Below are 16,592 nucleotides of genomic sequence, written 5' to 3' on the forward strand. Positions count from 1 at the left end.
GCAGAAGGATCCCCTCGCTTTCCAGAGAGGCAGAGGCCTTGGCATGGGGCTCCTTCTCCCTGCAAGCCAACAGGCATCTGCTTCTTTCATCCTGCAAAGGACAAGAGTGGCAACAGGGGGTCATTAAGTACTTACCCGAAGAGCCAGGGTATATCTGCTTCGGTGAATGTTTGGTGGGCCGGGCCTGCCACACACAGTGCCCCTTTCAGGGTGGCCTTAGAGTTCACACCCCACTGAGAGGCAGGGGCAGTTCACATGTCTCAGAGCAATTGTTTCAGGCCGTGTGCATACGAGGCAGACATCACTCTGGTAACACTTGGGTCACCACCTCAAACTTTCCGTGCAACCATGAGGGCTAGAAACGTACTTTTTTTCATGAAAGCTTAGGTTCTGATGTAATAACATCGCTCCAGGAGAGTGGGTCTTGAGACTGTTGTGTTCACATCTGTGGAGTTTTATACACGTTCATAGATAACCAAGTGGTAGGTTTGCAGACTTCCTCTGTAGTGGCTGCCACGCGTTTTGCCCAGGAGGCTGCTGTGCAATGCATTGAGTGGGCTCTGCATCCTTGTGGAACTGGTTTACCACTGACTTAGTGTGCTACGGTGATACAGCTTTTTATCCACCTAGCTACAGAGGATCTGGATGCTTTCAAGCTTGTGCATTTAGGGCCTGATATTTGGATCAGGTGCAAGCACAGGAATCAGGAACCCATTTATAGGAGTTCTTTCCCCTCTATTTTCCCAAAACAGCTCTCGACTGTTGGGCAGTTTTTGTCTCAGGACACCTGTGAGAAGGACAAGCCATTGTTTTCTTTGACTAGATCACCTTGCATTGAAATTAGAAACTTAGGTATTGGCACTTGCACAGGTTGAATACCTAGGGGTATGTTGTGCTGGATTTGGCCTCTACTGTGAGGCAATTAAAAAAGAATCATGTAGCTAATAAAACATTTATCTAGAACTACTTGGGAGTGCTTATTCCATTCGCATTGGCAGAGTGGGATTTGGAGTTAATCAACCTATGTATTTGACTAGAAATGGAGAAGTAGGTTGTTAACTGAAGACTGTAATATGGGAAAGCAAAGAGATGAGCACCCTGTAGCAATCATATGCTGACTAACTCTGTCAGCCTCCAAAAAAGTACAGTGTTAGAAAATGTTTTGCAAAAGACCATAGAGCATGCCCCCATATAATGCAATTCAAATTTCTGTTGATTAAAAGGCTTTCAGTTTTGATTTTTTTTTAATTTGTAGCTCAGAAGGATTAAATTGATGAAATAACAGCTAATAACACTGATCTGATTGAATTATCCTTGTTATATGAAAATAATACAGTGTCTTGTTATTGAAGAATATAAAGTATTAAGTAAATCAGATACATAAATCAATCCGTGCAATCAGCAAACATTTTGAAAGGCCCATGCTATGTCCCTGTCTGTCTTACAAAGATTTGGTTTTTTGTGTTACATTTTTTTGGCATGTGGAGATCACAAAAATCACAAATTCACAGTGTAGAAAATGTGTTAGAAATAAATTGGAAAATAACAGCTGATTTACCAAAACTGATGTTTCTTTAGAGTTCAGAATTTTAGTTTAAAAAAAAAAAAATTGGTTTTCAGCATCAGAGCCTTTGCTTTTTGAATTACAGTAGAACCTCACCAACTCATATTTCACTTATCCAAACACTTTATGACTCTCACACAAACCCTGGCATTCTAGCCCTCCTTCTCAGCAAAGATTTAATACAGTGCTGTAGTAGAGTTGTATGTTACCAGGGTCTCCTTTCACAAAATATACTACAGTATATTTACTACTCACTATCAAATTAATCATAAATTAAAATACTAAAAGTCAAAACAATGCACAAAATACGGTGTGTGATACATTATCCTTGCTTTTTAAATTGTTTAATCATTAACAGTCTAGTTGTCATCAGCTTTCATTAACGTGAATTAGCGAGGTTCTACTGTATAGTTATCTTGTAATAAAAAGCTTCGAAATATTTCCATCTATGTGTTTGAGGCCAGCAAGATGAGCTAATTTTCACTGTCTGATTTGCTGGAAGATTTCTTAGAGTATTCCACTGTGAGAGTGGACCCCTTCTGACTCGGGATAGCAGGCAGGACACGGCTTGTTCTGAGAGACTCCCCTGATACAACAGGTAAGAAGGAATGCAGTGAATGACTTTGAGAAAGTCCTCCTCTCTGGGATTTGGAGGTAAGTGCTGGTGGGAGAATAGTTGTGCCAGTCCTTAAGGAGTTTAAAGACAGAGACTTTGACTTCTTGACACCATGAGAAACTTCAGTAGGTGGTAGCTGGACTGAGGAAAAAAGAGAAAGAGTGCCCAGAAAGTCAGAAACAAATTCTATAATTTGTCAGTTTGTCACTTTCTTATTCTTGTACGTTTATCTTGTATCATGTGCACTTAAATTGAATCCATGAAATTTAGAAACAGTATAGAAAATGAGCAAAGAATTAATAAAGTAATTTAAAACACACTCTGGCAGAACTAATCATGTGTGAAAATACTTTTCTTTGTAATAACCAAGCAAACAACAAAATGACAGATGATTTACAAGGAGTTTTCAGTGATCTGTGAGCCTGCATAGCTTCACTTTTGTTAATCACTGAAACACACGGATACGTGTCCAAAACTTATCTGAACATGAATCTTCATGACTCCCTCCCTTCCTTGGGCAGTTCTTCAGTTCTTTGCTCCTTCCTCACAACCCACCTGATGGGGAGATTCTCTGCACAAGTTTAAGTAAATTCTACAAGCCAACAAAGAGGAGATTCTCTCTTAATCTGATGTAAATCTTGTATAATGCCACTGAAAACAATAGAATTAATCCAGATGTAGATTGATTGATTGACTAGGGGTTACCAAATGAAATTAATAGGCAGCAGGTTTAAAACAAATAAAAGGAAGTATTTCTTAACACAGTCAACCTGTAGAACTCTTTGCCAGAGGATGTTGTGAAGGCCAAGACTATAACAGGGTTCAAAAAAGAACTAGATAAATTCATGGAGGATTGGTCCATCAGTGGCTATTAGCCAGTATAGACAGGGATGGTGTCTCTAGTCTCTGTTTGCCAGAAGCTGGGCATGAGTGACAGGGAATTGATCGCATGATGATTACCTGTTCTGTTCATTCCCTCTGGGGCACCTGGCATTGGCCACTATCGGAAGACAGGATACTGGGCTGGATGGACCTTTGATCTGACCCAGTATTGCCATTCTTACGTTCTTATGATTTAATAGAGGAGAATTTGGAGCAATTTTTGTTAGAATCAACAGGTAACATCCTTAGCTGGTGTCAGTTGAGTATCTTCACTGAAGTCACTGGAGCTATGGCAATTTATATCTGCTGAGGATCTTGTCCTACAAGTCCACTTTAAACAATCTGAATTTACCTGGTAAGAGTAGATTTGCTGTATATGGAACACTGTAGAATCCATATTTACCGATTAATTGTACCGTTAGAAAGAATAGCAGATCAAAAAATGTGCAGACAGAAGAGTGGCCTGTTTGTTACACATCTAAATCTGTTTTTATTTAGGATATTTTAATAGGTTTACAAATCCTAGCCATATAAATATCAGAGACAAATGCAATAACCGTTACGACAGTGAGCTTTGGTTTGGAGAAACGTAATTGTTGGAGCTCTCCACTTAACATAGTGCTACCATGTTACAGAGTGAGCATCTTTACACTACCCATGACATGTTGTTGTCTAGTGATTTATTGAATTATATTTAACAAACCAGGTATGTCTACTGAATGTTAATATAAAAAATTAACTGGTGTGCTTTTTTTGTAGAGGTGAATGTACTCTAAATGGTAACCAGTATCTAAATATCCAATAATTTGTGACATGTTGGTTACAAATTGCACCCCAGTACTCTTTAATGACTGGACATGTCCACCACAATTTCTTCAACATTTATCCCCATTCAATCTATAAATATTTTTTAACCTGCCTGGTGCGAGCGACCATTGAAACAGTATCGGAAAGACCTTTTTAAAAAAAAAAATAAATGGTGCTACGGACTGAAATTGCTTGTCCTCTTCTCTAGGTAATTTATCTATCCATATGTTTCTCCCAGTTTGTCTCATATTGACACTTTTTTTTTTTTTGTTAAGAAAGGTGTCTGCAAAGAGTGATTATAAATTAGTTATAATGTCTCAGTCACCTAACTGACCATACGCCATCTCGTCTATTAAAGTTGGCTTTCCATATAAAACAGCTTTTCTAGAAGGTTGAAAGTACTGGTACCATGAGAAAGTGAGCCAGTTAAAGTTAGTTTTGAGCTCTAATTAAATTAGAAAAGCTTTTTTGCTGAATAGCTGGTCAACTGTTTGTACTCCATGAGCTTTTCAGTCTTTAGACTTTCTGATTCATAATTTGGGTTAAAATTTGGAATGTTTGCAATGGGGGAAAGGGATTTATTTTATCTTTAATTCTATCCCAACCTATAGAGAAGTCTTCACTTAAGGATGTGTGTAAATTTCTGGAGGGCATGTTTTTTTTAAATTGGTCCACGGTAGCCTAGCAATGTTTATTCTGCTCCAATTTTCTTGTTAAATAAAAGACCCAGTGTTTGGCTGGGTTAGAGTGCTCTCAATCCACCACTGAAGGGGCAGGCAAACTTTTTGGCCTGAGGGCTGCATCGGGTTTCAGAAATTGCATGGAGAGCCGGTTAGGGGAGGCTGTGCCTCCCCAAACAGCCAGGCATGACAGGCAGCCGCATCTCCCGGCTGGAGCCAGCCATGCACCACACAGCACAGAGCCCTGGGTCAGGCTGTGCCCCAAGAGCTCGCAGCCCCACCGCCCAGAGCATTGCGCTGGCGGTGCAGTGAACTGAGCCTACAGGGGAGGGGGAACAGCAGGGGAGGGGCTGGGGGCTAGCCTCCCAGGCCAGGAGCTCAGGGACTGGGAAGAATGGTCCCATGGGCTGGATGTGGCCCATGGTCCATAGTTTGCCCACCTCTGCACTACTGCTTTGAGCGGGCTGCCTTGGTAGTGTCACAGAATATTTGTAATAGCTAATCCACCTTGTTCAATGGGTGTAAAGAAAGTATCTGCACTTATACTTGGTCTTTTCTTATTCCATATACATTCTAACACCATCCTCTGTATTTCTGCTAGGCTTTTTATCCGGGATGATTTCAAGAAGACTTTGAAAAAAGAAAGATATCCTTGGCAAAATGTTCATTTTGACTGTGACTATTTCTCCCAACCAAGAAATGGCATACTTCCCCCAGGACTCCAAATCTCTTTTCATTTGCTGAAGTAGAGATTTGACATTTAAATTATAAAGCTCTTCTAGGTTGTTTGAGATGTGAATTCCCAGGTATCTTTGTGAGTCTTTCTTTGGGCGCCCAAAATCACAAGCCACTGTTACCCCACTACTTCTGTGAGCGAGAGCTTTACTGGAACTTAAACTGCACGTGTCCTCTCCTTGCCACACCATTCTGCCTGTCTCACCAGCAAATTCCTTGAGACTCTGCCAGTCTTAACCTTGTGTGATAGGTGGCACTCACTGGCAGTGTCACCAAGTGGTTAGGATGCTAGGTCTCTACTTGCCCCACTTCCAGTGTCTCCCACTGGCTATGGTCATGTCTTGTGGTGGTCTGCCTTCTGATGGGTGCCCATCCGACCCTCTGGTCATGTCATCCATAGCTGCAGATCATCCAGGGGACTGGGCTTGGCATTCAGTACCCCAGAGGGCATTCCCCTCGCTGGGCCACAGATCCGCAGTCTGTGATCCTCTGGAATGAGCTTATTGAGGCCTCAGTGTTCCAGTGGCCAGGCATGTGGTCACCATATAATTTTCTGACAGCATTATTGCATCAGCCAATGTCTCAGGCTTGTGTCAGAACACTCACCCATGTCTGCCAGCTGGGAGAATCTGCATGAATTGCTTGAGCGTGACTTGCTCAACTGGAGCCACAGCCAACAATGTTCTTTAAGGCTCTGAGCCACTGCTTGAGGCCGGGATCCCGGTGAAAAGTGCTGCTGGTGGGTCTCGGCCATGATATCAAAGATGTCTAAAATGGCTGCCTTGACATGCATAGTCTTGCACATCCATGGCATCAAGGTTCTGATATGCTGCTTGAGCTGTCCTGGTAAGATAAAGTGCTGGCGAAACAGCCCAGTGTTCAGATGGCTATTGAGCTGCTGCCGCGATCTTCTCAAAAGTAGTAAGGAAAGCATCAGAGTTGTCCCCAGACACCTTACCAGAAGGTTTGGGGTTGGGGTAGGGTTTTTGGTCCTGACCACAAGATTTGTGCTTGCCCCTAGTGGTTGTGAAAGGGTCACCACCTGCTGGACCAGGTGTTGTTGCTGCTCTAACTGTTGTGCCATCAGCTCCTGGTTGAGCTGCTGCTGTCGTGCTGCTTACTGCTGTTGCTGGGTAGCCATTTATGTTGGAACAGCTGGTTCTGTTAATTCTGGCTGTCCATCAGCCACTTCAACAGTTTGTCTATATCCATGATTTTTTTTTCTTTCAAGGCTTTACTGCAGACCTCTGATGAGTGCCCGCCTTCTCCATCAAGTTGCGAAGGGTGGCTCACTGGTGATGTTGCCTAGTGGTTAAGACACTAGGTCTTTACTTACTTTGCCTCCAAAGTCTCCCACTGGCTACTGTCATGTCCTGGGGAGGCCTGCCTTTTGGTGAGTGTTAATCTGACCTTCTGGCCAGGTCACCAATTAGCTGTAACCCTCTGTGGGGGAACAGAGTCTCAAGGAAGTTATTGGGCCCCACGTCCCCATGAAGGGGTGATGGGGAGATGACCTTCAGTCTGTTTAGTGACTCCTGTGGGTGTTGAGTTCCAGCCAGGCAGCTTGCAAAGTCTTTACCCTCTCTGGCTTTCCCCAAGGGGGAGTCTGGAAGAGAGGGTTTTTGTGCCTTCCGTAACAAGGTGGTTGGAAGGGGAGCATGGGCCCTCCCCCTCCACTGGGCTCTGGCACCCAGGAGTATCTTAAGGCTGCCTCTGGGACCACTTCTTATCACTCGCTTACCCTGAAAAGTCTTACAGTTTGTCACAGTAGCAAAGGAAAGGAGAATAATTGAAATTTCTGCCACTCTGGGCTCAGCAGGCAGGGTTTTTCTCCCAGGGAAAAGTTTTCGTAGCATCCTTCAGGAGCTTTTAGGGTAGGTGTCTCTCCCTGTCCTGTCAGGCCTCTTCTGAACTGTCTGGCTCCCTTTTAAACTCCACCTCCAGTTGGAGTATGCTCTGCAGGTGGAGATGGGTAGGGCTGCCTGGGCCCAGGGTTACTCCTTAACCCCTTCAGTTCTGGCATGGGGTAAATACATCCCATAACACCTTGTCTTGCAGGTAACATTCAGTAAACTCTAGTTCCTGAACCTCCGGAAGAGCATTCATTTGCAATATCCAGTCCTTCCAACTGGACAATCACAGAAATTACCAAGTCAGCTGTCTCCAAAGAGACACAATACACCCCAGCCTATGGTCTCAACTGAGAATGCACCCCTCACTTTAGTATAACAGCACTGAAAATTAATAAAACAAGAATAAGTTTATTAATAAAGAACAGATGTAAGTGATGCTAAGCAGAGCTAATACAAGCAGAAAATAGTTACAAATAAAACACGCTTTCTAGAGTCTAAAATTTAGATTACAGTCCTGGTGTCAGGAAATTTCTCAACTACAGTCAGTTCTGTATCTTAACACATGGGAGGGGGAACCACCTTTCACAGATTCCAAGAGTGCTGGCCCCTTTTGTCCCTTAAGTAATAGGTATCAAAGGAGTCCCCTTTCTTACCTTTTATAGTCCAGAAAAGCTTTGAATTGTATTTTTTGAACAGTAAGCCCAGATAAAGTTTCTTTCCCCTGCTGCTTGTTCTTTGGGGTGTAGGTACCAAGTCTTTTGATTGTCCTCCAGTCAATTTGCTCTTTTTATTGGCTTGAGCACTTTGTTTGTAACCAAGCCATGCTATTTTTTCATCCGCCTGTGAACTGGGTCCATGCAGACAGATAAATCCACATTCCTTTGTCTAGGGCAGGCTTGTTTATCAGCTGCCTCCACACCATACTTTAAGAACTTATTTCCAGCATGCTCACGTAACTCTGTATACACAGCATGCACATACATCACACAATGATATTCCTGATCAGTGTGACGCCACTTTTCATGAGATACCTTACAAGACACTGTTTGGTAAAATATTCTGACAACTGTGTGTTGGGTGTGCATTTTTGCCGTCGGTCTAAATGGGTTCTTAGGGTCACAATCTTATAGAATTTGTTGCCCATTTGTATCCAAATGTCTTCTGGAAGAATGACTTCTTAGAGCCTGGCAAATTTATAGCTAGCATTTCAGATTTGGCATAACTGACTTTAAATTCAGACACTTTCCCAACATAATGGATTTCTTTAGATACTAATTTCAGGGAAATATTTGGTTTAGATAAAAATAGTACTACTTCATCTGAGAGATACCTCAACTAGTTGAGGATTCACTGCCTCCATGCCTATCCTTCTCCAGCCAATCTCATGACCTCCTTCCAAGCTGACGTCTAGGGAAGCTCTGTGATTTGCAGAACCCCTACGTGGAATCCCTGAATCCCACCTGCCCCTGCAGAGTGCAATCAGACCAGTATTGTCATGCTCAGGGCCCTCTATACCTGCAGAATTACAGAGGGGGTAGGGAAGCAGATTTTTCCCTTGTGCATCAAGGACCTGATTCAACTCCTATTGAAGTCAATGCTAGCTTTCCTGTTGACATCAATGGACACTGGAACAGCTCCCCTCCCCATATATATAGAATTTTTTTTTTGCTATATGCCTGATACAACAAAGGCTGAAGTTCTCCCAACCATCCCCTTCCAAAGCCACATGCCTATATAATAATTCGTCATTTGCCATGAACAATAATTCCAGAATGGCCACTTGTTGCAAAGCAGATTCTTATAGAAAGGATTTAAAAGTACTGGAGGTCTTTTTTTAAATTTTTTTTTACTAGCTTCTAAACGGACAAGTCTATTCCAAACTCAAGCTTGATCAAAGCACACAAACCAAGTTCTCATGGCGTGTAATAGGCAGTATTGTAAGCTAACTGCCTGGTCTTTTGCAGTTTAACATGATGCATAGCTCAGATTCATGGTTCATTAATATTTAATACTGTAATTCAAGAAACATTTTTAAAAGAAAAAATGCACCAATTATGGTTTCAATCACTTTGTACAGAATTTGCCTGGGTGACTCCAGGGACACATGCATTGTGATGTTCTAAAAAGGAAGGGGTCAGGATTTCTATTTTGTGGCATGTGGTAGAATTGGTTTAGTGGAGACTTTTGCATGGAAACCAATCACATCCGGAGGAGCACTCACTCATCTCTTAAGAGGACGGCACCAAGCTCAACATCTGTGACATTTGCAGATTGTTATTCACCTAAGTGAAATTCACACGAGTGCAAAGGGTCTGCAGAAGGCCCTAAACACCAGGAAAAACCCGCTTAAGCCCTTAACTAAAAGTGTAAGTGGTTTAGAGAACCTTGCACAGGCCTGCTGCGCTGTGGTGACTTTACCACCAAGCATCAGAAACCACTACGTAGTAACATGCTTTCAAACAGGCAAGTCGAGGCGGCCAGAAGTCAAGCCCTGTCTGTCTGTTGGATCCTGAATAATGCAAAACTCCCTCTAGGACAGTGGTTTTCAAACTTTTTTTCTGGGGACCCAGTTGAAGAAAATTGTTGATGCCTGTGACCCAGTAGCCCTGGGGAAGAGGGGTTTGGGGTGTGGGAGGGGCTCAGGGCTCTGGGGTGGGGCCAGGGATGAGAGGTTTGGGGTGCAGTAAGGGGTTCTGGGGTTGGGGGATGCTCAGGGCTAGGGCAGGAGATTGGGGTGTGGGGTTGGGGCGTTGGCTTACCTCTGGTGGCTCCCAGTCAGTGATGAAGCCGGGGTGCAGAGGCAGACTTCCCGCCTGTCCTGGGACTGCGGACCGTGCTGCACCCCGGAAGCAGCCAGCAGTAGGTCTGGCTCCATGGCGGGGGTGCGCAAGCGGCTCCATGCGGCGCTCTCCCACAGGCACTGCCCTCACCGGCCAATGGGAGTGTGGAGCTGGTGCTTGGGGCAGGAGCAGCATGTGGAGCCCCGTGGCCCCCCTGCCTAGAAGCCAGACTTGTTGCTGGCCGCTTTTGGGGTGCAGTGTGGTGTGGTAACAGGGAGGCACTAGCCTGCCTTATGTGGGCAGCACTGCTGATGGGACAGGGCAGGGTCAATTCTCTGGGGAAGAAAGAGACTCCAGCAGCAACTCTATGCCCTTCCAGCCCTTGGTTCCTCAATACTCAAGTATGACTATTGCGAACTGCTCGTGTCTGCAGAGACAAGAGGCAGATTGTCGGAGAAGTGGTGCCCAGGGGATGCTCGAAGAGAAACTGTGGAGTGAGGACAAAGGCATCATAGGTAAGGTTTGGAAGGAGAATGGAGCAAGATTAGTCATGACAAAATGAAATAATACTGGTTGGGAAGGCAAGGGCTGGGGAAATATTTGGAACAGTGACCGGCACTTCCATAAGTTAAAAGTTGAGATTTTCACTTAAAGCAGAGATTCAACCACTTTGTTACACATGAAGAAAGTGTGACTAGAGGGCTAACCTTTCAAGATACCCTCTTTCAAAATGGCCTCTGACTCCTATTATGCCCTATGGGAGTGATGCCAACCTGCCCTCAAAGAAGATGGCGGCCTGAGTCCACAACTTCCCTGAGTGCAGCTTGGCTTCACTCTCATTGGGAAAAATGGGAGGCAGTGGTCAATTTGAAGGAGGGTGTCTTTGCAAAGGGCATTTTCAGCCTCCTCCTACTGAGACCCATAGGAGATGGCAGCCATTCTGAAAGAGGAGAATCCTTTGTCGAATTCTCTCTTGTAGAACATTATTCTTCAGCCCATGTTGAGGAAGAAACTTTCACATTTCAGAGTAGCAGCCGTGTTAGTCTGTAACCGCAAAAAGAACAGGAGGACTTGTGGCATCTTAGAGACTAACAAATTTATTTGAGCATAAACTTTCATAGGTTACAGCCCACTTCATCGGATGCATAGAATGGAACATATAGTAAGGTGTGTGCGTGTGTGTGTGTGTGTATACACACACACACACACACCTTACTATATGTTCCATTCATACACACATACACACACACACCTTACTATATGTTCCATTCTATGCATCCGATGAAGTGGGCTGTAGCCCACGAAAGCTTATGCGCTAATAAATTTGTTAGTCTCTAAGGTGCCACAAGTCCTCCTGTTCTTTTTGAAGAAACTTTCAGTTATAAAGAATAATGGCAAAAATGACCATTATTCCTATTTTCAAAATTGACCTGTTGAACCAGATCTACTCATATTTATATTTAAGAGGTGAGAATTTCACTGCAGTTCTAGCCCCTTTATACCACATGAAAGGGCCAGAGCAGTATAAGGGGGCCTTAAAAGCCCAATATTTTGCCAGGGGAGGACTCCTCCATTGCAGGAGCTGTGAAAGTCAGCCCTAAGGCTGTCTTCTGAGGACCCTTTTGCAAGCCTTGGTTTAGGAGGTATATACCAGGGGCAGGAAGGGTGTGTTGGGAGTGGGGCAGCAGCACTGAATACTGCATAGATTCCAGGCCAACAGGGCAGCCACAGGAGGTTATGTTATGCTAGGACCTCTCCAGCTCCCAGAAGCAGCTCAAAATTGGGAGGTCAAAATGATGGCTTAAAGACAGTCCCTCCTCCCACCATATGTTTTTCTTTTCTTATGTTATTGTTTCAGTGCTACTTATAAACTTTTTTCTAAAAGATATTTTTAAAGTTGTTTTAAGGCAAATACATCTTCCTTTTTTTGCTTCGCTTCCTTTTTAGGGGGGGTGTACTTTTTTCTGTTTACATTCATAGAGGTTTCAGTTCTCTAATTATTTTTATACTTTTATTGTGTTTTATTTCACCTTTCTATTCTATGTATTTAGCACTTGTTTCAATTTAATTAAAAAGTCATTGAATCTTGTCTTTTCTATTTGAATCCTAACATTCTTACTCAGGTAAACTTCCCTGGGAGTAAAACTTCAGGAGTGGAAACCTAGATCTATTGAAATAGTCTCTAAGGTGCCACTAGTACTCCTTTTCTTAATTTGATTTTAGTAGATCTAGGTTTCCACTCTTGAAATTTTACTCCCAGGGAAGTTTACCTGAGTAAGATAAATCCAAACAGTGTTGGATTTCACCCATCATATTTAAGTTTTTCTCTGTTGTTTTCTATAGCAAGTGAAACATGTAATCAGTTTTGCAAACAGATTTTCTTTTTGTTATTTATATCTGCCCTAGGAAAGGTGATACCCTGTATATGGCACTGCTGGTAAACATTAATACCTCATACCTCTATCTGTGATGCTTAACTGTGACAGTAATATGCTACTTGTAGCTGAAAATACCCTGGTTGCTTGTGTGAATTAAATCTACATAATTACCGATGACTATGAAATCTACCTTTGAAAGTTATACCTAACAACAGTATGCTAATTGGGGATGAGCAGAGAATATTTAAACATCAGAGTTTAAAATTAAAGAGACAACTTGAAGCTCTGGTTCTGAAAGTAGCTAAAGAATTTTTCCTTGACGACATGGAGTGTCACTTGAGCATTCTTCATGTCTTCGCCTCAAAAGAGAAGAGGTGAACATTAGTTTCTCTTTTACTTTCTAGACAACAGCAGAGTTCAGGGTTCTGTTTTTCCACCACCCTCGCTGGAAACGTCATTAATGTGCAGAGCAGTGTAAGGAGTGCGGCTTCCTTTATTTTGTTGTTGTTAGCAATGGGGTCAACTTCAGCTGCAGATACACAGATTCTGGAGTGGTAGAACTCAGGTCCTAATGGGCAAGAAACCTTTTGCTTAGCTCTAAAACGTTGGTGTTGTAGGACCTGGCTGATTTGTGCTTTGGTAAATGGCAAACGCACAAATCCTTATTCAAAACAAATATATGGGTTTGGAGCTTAATGGAGCACAGAAATGTGAGACCATGCTACTGTGCTGAGAGTGGGGCTGGCATTGGTAGCATCACACACCCAAGTGCCTTACCATGTCTAGCTCCAGCTAAAGCTCTGATACTGGCCTATAGTCTTCCTCCTCTGTCCTGACTTTTTAAACATTCTCCCCGCTGCTGATGCTGATAACTGGGGCAGGGACCGGCTCTCTTTGCTCTTGCAGCAGCTGTCTTGGAGTTGCCATGGGAATGAAGAGGAACTGGCTGGCAGTCTACAGCAAGAGAGGCCCTCATTGTCTTCCTGCTCCTCTTGATTACAGCAGAAGCTACCAAGACAGCAATAATTTCAAGCACCGAGCACAGCTGTAGAGAATGAGTGAAGGCAGCTGCCACCAGCTTCCTGTGAAGGAGGAGACAGCCTCAAGCTCTACCTCCCATCCTTTCACTTGCAGATAGGATTGTGGAGGCTTTGACCCACAAACTGTACACATTTGTAGCTGTGTATGATGAAATAGTGACCCAAATTATCTAGCACCTCAGACACCATGGTAAAGCGCACACTGTCAAAACCTAGACACCTAGGTTACTGTAGACAGATAAACTAATGCTTTGAAAGGTCTGTTGTAGCAACATATAATACAGTACTTTAGATTGACTATGTGGATATAAAGTTATATGCTCTTGCTTAAGATCAAGTCCAAGCACCAGACTATAATACAGAGTAAAAGGCCAGCACAGACCACCTTCTCATTTGTGCATGATCTCTGTCTAAAGAAAACAACTTGATTTGTGGTAGGCACCCAACTAATCCAGAACTAATTCTTTTTCCTGCCATGATCATGGACAAGGACATATAAATATAAGCACATACTTATGGGAGATGATGGATTTTCTTCATCTTAACAATAGTAGAGCCATTGTTTATCCATGGTTTTATCACACACATCAAGCATTGCTCCAAAATGCACCAAGCAGGACACATTTTCACTTTTCAGTGGCACTGTACCTATTATATGTTCTATGATCTACAGCACATTGTATATACATCCCTACTCTTCAGTAGGGTAAAACATTGCTTTGGAGTATCTAGGAAGGGCTGCTACCAGAGTGGTACAAGGCACTTTCACTTCTACTGGAGACTGAGCATACCACATCTTCAACATATTCCAGCCCCTGCTATCCTAGTATTAAATTCTCCTATATGATCATGCTCTTAACTAATGCTAGACCAATTATATCAAACACATCTGGGATAAAGAAAAATTAAAAAACAATTCCAATGCAAATGATTTACAGATTCACATAGGAGTGCTACAGTAATTTAAAGGCTCTACTTACTTTTCTGAACACAGTGGTCTGGTATGGGAGCTAGATTGTTCCGTACAGGAGTAAGGTCTTTTACTTTGAGTCGGTCTAGGGACATCTGTTGAAAACTTTTCCCTGTGATAGAAAAATATATACATACTATATGTACTTAGAAATAATATGGAGCAGGACAGTACTCTACTTTCTGGTAGACTAACAACTTCTGTGTTAATATTCAGAAATGGGTACCTTCATGTCTACAGAAAACCAACTGAAAATGGCTAGACAGAAGGTCACTGGGGATTGCTGATATTTATTTATATTCATTTATAAAAATGAGTTGACATCATTAAGTTGTGCACATAACAAGTCTATATAACAACATGACCTTGTTACTGTCACTCTGGTTCCTGTTCTCTCATATTGTGCATAACACTCATTTGTACTGTCTTGTTTAAAACGGGCCCAAAATCTTGTAACTAAATCCACATAGGAAGCCAATAGGGCTGCACACTTGTGTGTGCGTCCATCCATTGTACAGTTTGCTGTTCCCACTTCTGAAATGAGGTATTGAAGTCAGTGTTTCTTAGTTACTGTCCTCTGTGTAGACAAGTGTAGTTCATCTCACCAGTCCTGGACCAAAGGCCGGATTCAAAGCCCATTGAAAGCAATGGGGGTCTGTCCACTGGCCTCTATGGGCTTTGGATCAGGCCAAAATAGCTTTGCTAAAATATGAAGAACACCTGTGAAAATCAAAGATTTTGCCACAACACTAGAGTCTAAATGCAGGTGAACTCCCTAGACCTGCTTTTCCTTTGTTTGGCAGTCTGTTTAGTTCCTAATGCTTGTGCCAAACGGCTGTAAAATGCTGTCACTATCTTACATCCACTTTGCACTAGGATAAATGACGACATAAGCTTCAAGGTAACAGAGAATGTCCATCTGCTTCCATTACTATAGTCAAGTTGTGTTTGCTGTATTGCAATGCTTTAAATTGGAAGCTGTTGGTTTTGCTTAATTTGTATGTATTTGTATGAGTCTCACTTTGGAATTTTATTTTGCGTAAGACAATGACTTATTTCTTAAATGGGGAAGCGTGGTCACATAATGGCCATAGAGCATAATTATATGCTTTGATATGAATGACTGGGAGACAATCCTTGTTGTTGGTTAGAAGGTCTGGAATAAAGTGGATGTATATCAGCATGCAGAGAGAATTTATCTTCCCCAAAATATTTTCTTTGGGCCCAAGGTACAAAGGACTTTTGATGGCATTTGTTTTTGTATGAGGTAGTAAGGATATGCTGTTTTGATTGCAAAATGTTGTAATCTTTGCTGGCATTTTATTACATTGCCAGTTTTATGATAGCTGGCATTGCAGCTGTGTTGTTGCTCTTTGCTCCCCATTTGCAAATGGGGACATGATCCCTGCAGGGGGGTTTCATGTGGCACAGAAATAACTTCTGATGCATAGGGTATCATAAGTTACCCCTTAGCTTTGAAAAGGGGAGCAGGTCACACAGATCAGCTATTGCCCAGCTCCTTGCCCTCTATGCCAAAACATGTTCCCTTTTTTATTATTAGCCCATTTTTTAGATTACCCTGTCATAGCACTCAAGATATGCTGGGTGCTGTACAAACACATAAGAAGGTCTAGTCTTGTTCCTGATGGCTTAGCAATATGCACAAGAAACAAATGAACAATAAAGAAGGGTGGGAGGTGGTTACATGGTGGGGGTCGGAAACATCTTGTGCACCTGCCTTTCCACCCTATACTGGGGGTCCCTTTCCCATATTGCTTGGAATTTCTGTAATTTAACTCCTTTCTGTTCCACAGAGTAGAAGAAGGGTTGTGTGTGTTTTACAAAGGGATATACTGGCAAGGCTCATTTAAGCAAAATATTCTGTATCACTGATGCCAACTCAAAGCTGCAGTTGACAGGAGTTTCTGCTGCAATGTTGCCAATGTTTTTTGGGATAGTTGATCATCCTTGTTCTACCAAGGTCATGCGCTGATGGAGACAATCCAAGATAGTGTTTTTGTTCTAAATTTGTGCCAGTGATAAGATGGTAAGGCTCAAAATGCCCGATGCTACCAACACCACACTCTGCCCTTTGAATAAATGTCAGGTATCAGTAAATAGATCAGCTGAGCTTTCATTGCCAAGAGTACAAAAAACCACCAAGAAATCCCCAGTTTCATGACAGATGTCTCAGTAGCATTAGCATAAAATATAGCTCTAAATTTTAGAAAAGATAACTCCATTTTAGGGCTTAAATGCTGAATTTCAGCTGAGATGACGACTTGCA

General features: G+C 42.6%; 1 protein-coding gene across 4 annotated transcripts in view; it reads right to left on the reverse strand.

Annotated features, from left to right (window-relative positions):
- Positions 1-1,014: 1,014 nt before the first annotated feature.
- ANKRD55 (ankyrin repeat domain 55) overlaps positions 1,015-16,592 on the reverse strand; it is a 72,442-nt gene continuing 56,864 nt past the window's right edge. The window contains exons 10-11 of one of the 4 annotated variants that reach the window (XM_037903188.2): positions 14,316-14,417; positions 1,015-2,321 (exon numbers count right to left, since the gene is read on the reverse strand). In XM_037903188.2, the coding sequence (XP_037759116.1) occupies positions 2,038-2,321; positions 14,316-14,417 (386 nt within the window). In that variant the 3' untranslated portion in view covers positions 1,015-2,037. The remainder of the gene's footprint in view (positions 2,322-14,315; positions 14,418-16,592) is intronic. The other 3 variants (XM_043546924.1, XM_043546923.1, XM_043546925.1) reach the window with 3 other exon arrangements.

The sequence above is a fragment of the Chelonia mydas genome, chromosome 5, assembly GCF_015237465.2.
Source record: "Chelonia mydas isolate rCheMyd1 chromosome 5, rCheMyd1.pri.v2, whole genome shotgun sequence".
Classification (NCBI taxonomy): Eukaryota; Metazoa; Chordata; order Testudines; family Cheloniidae; genus Chelonia; species Chelonia mydas.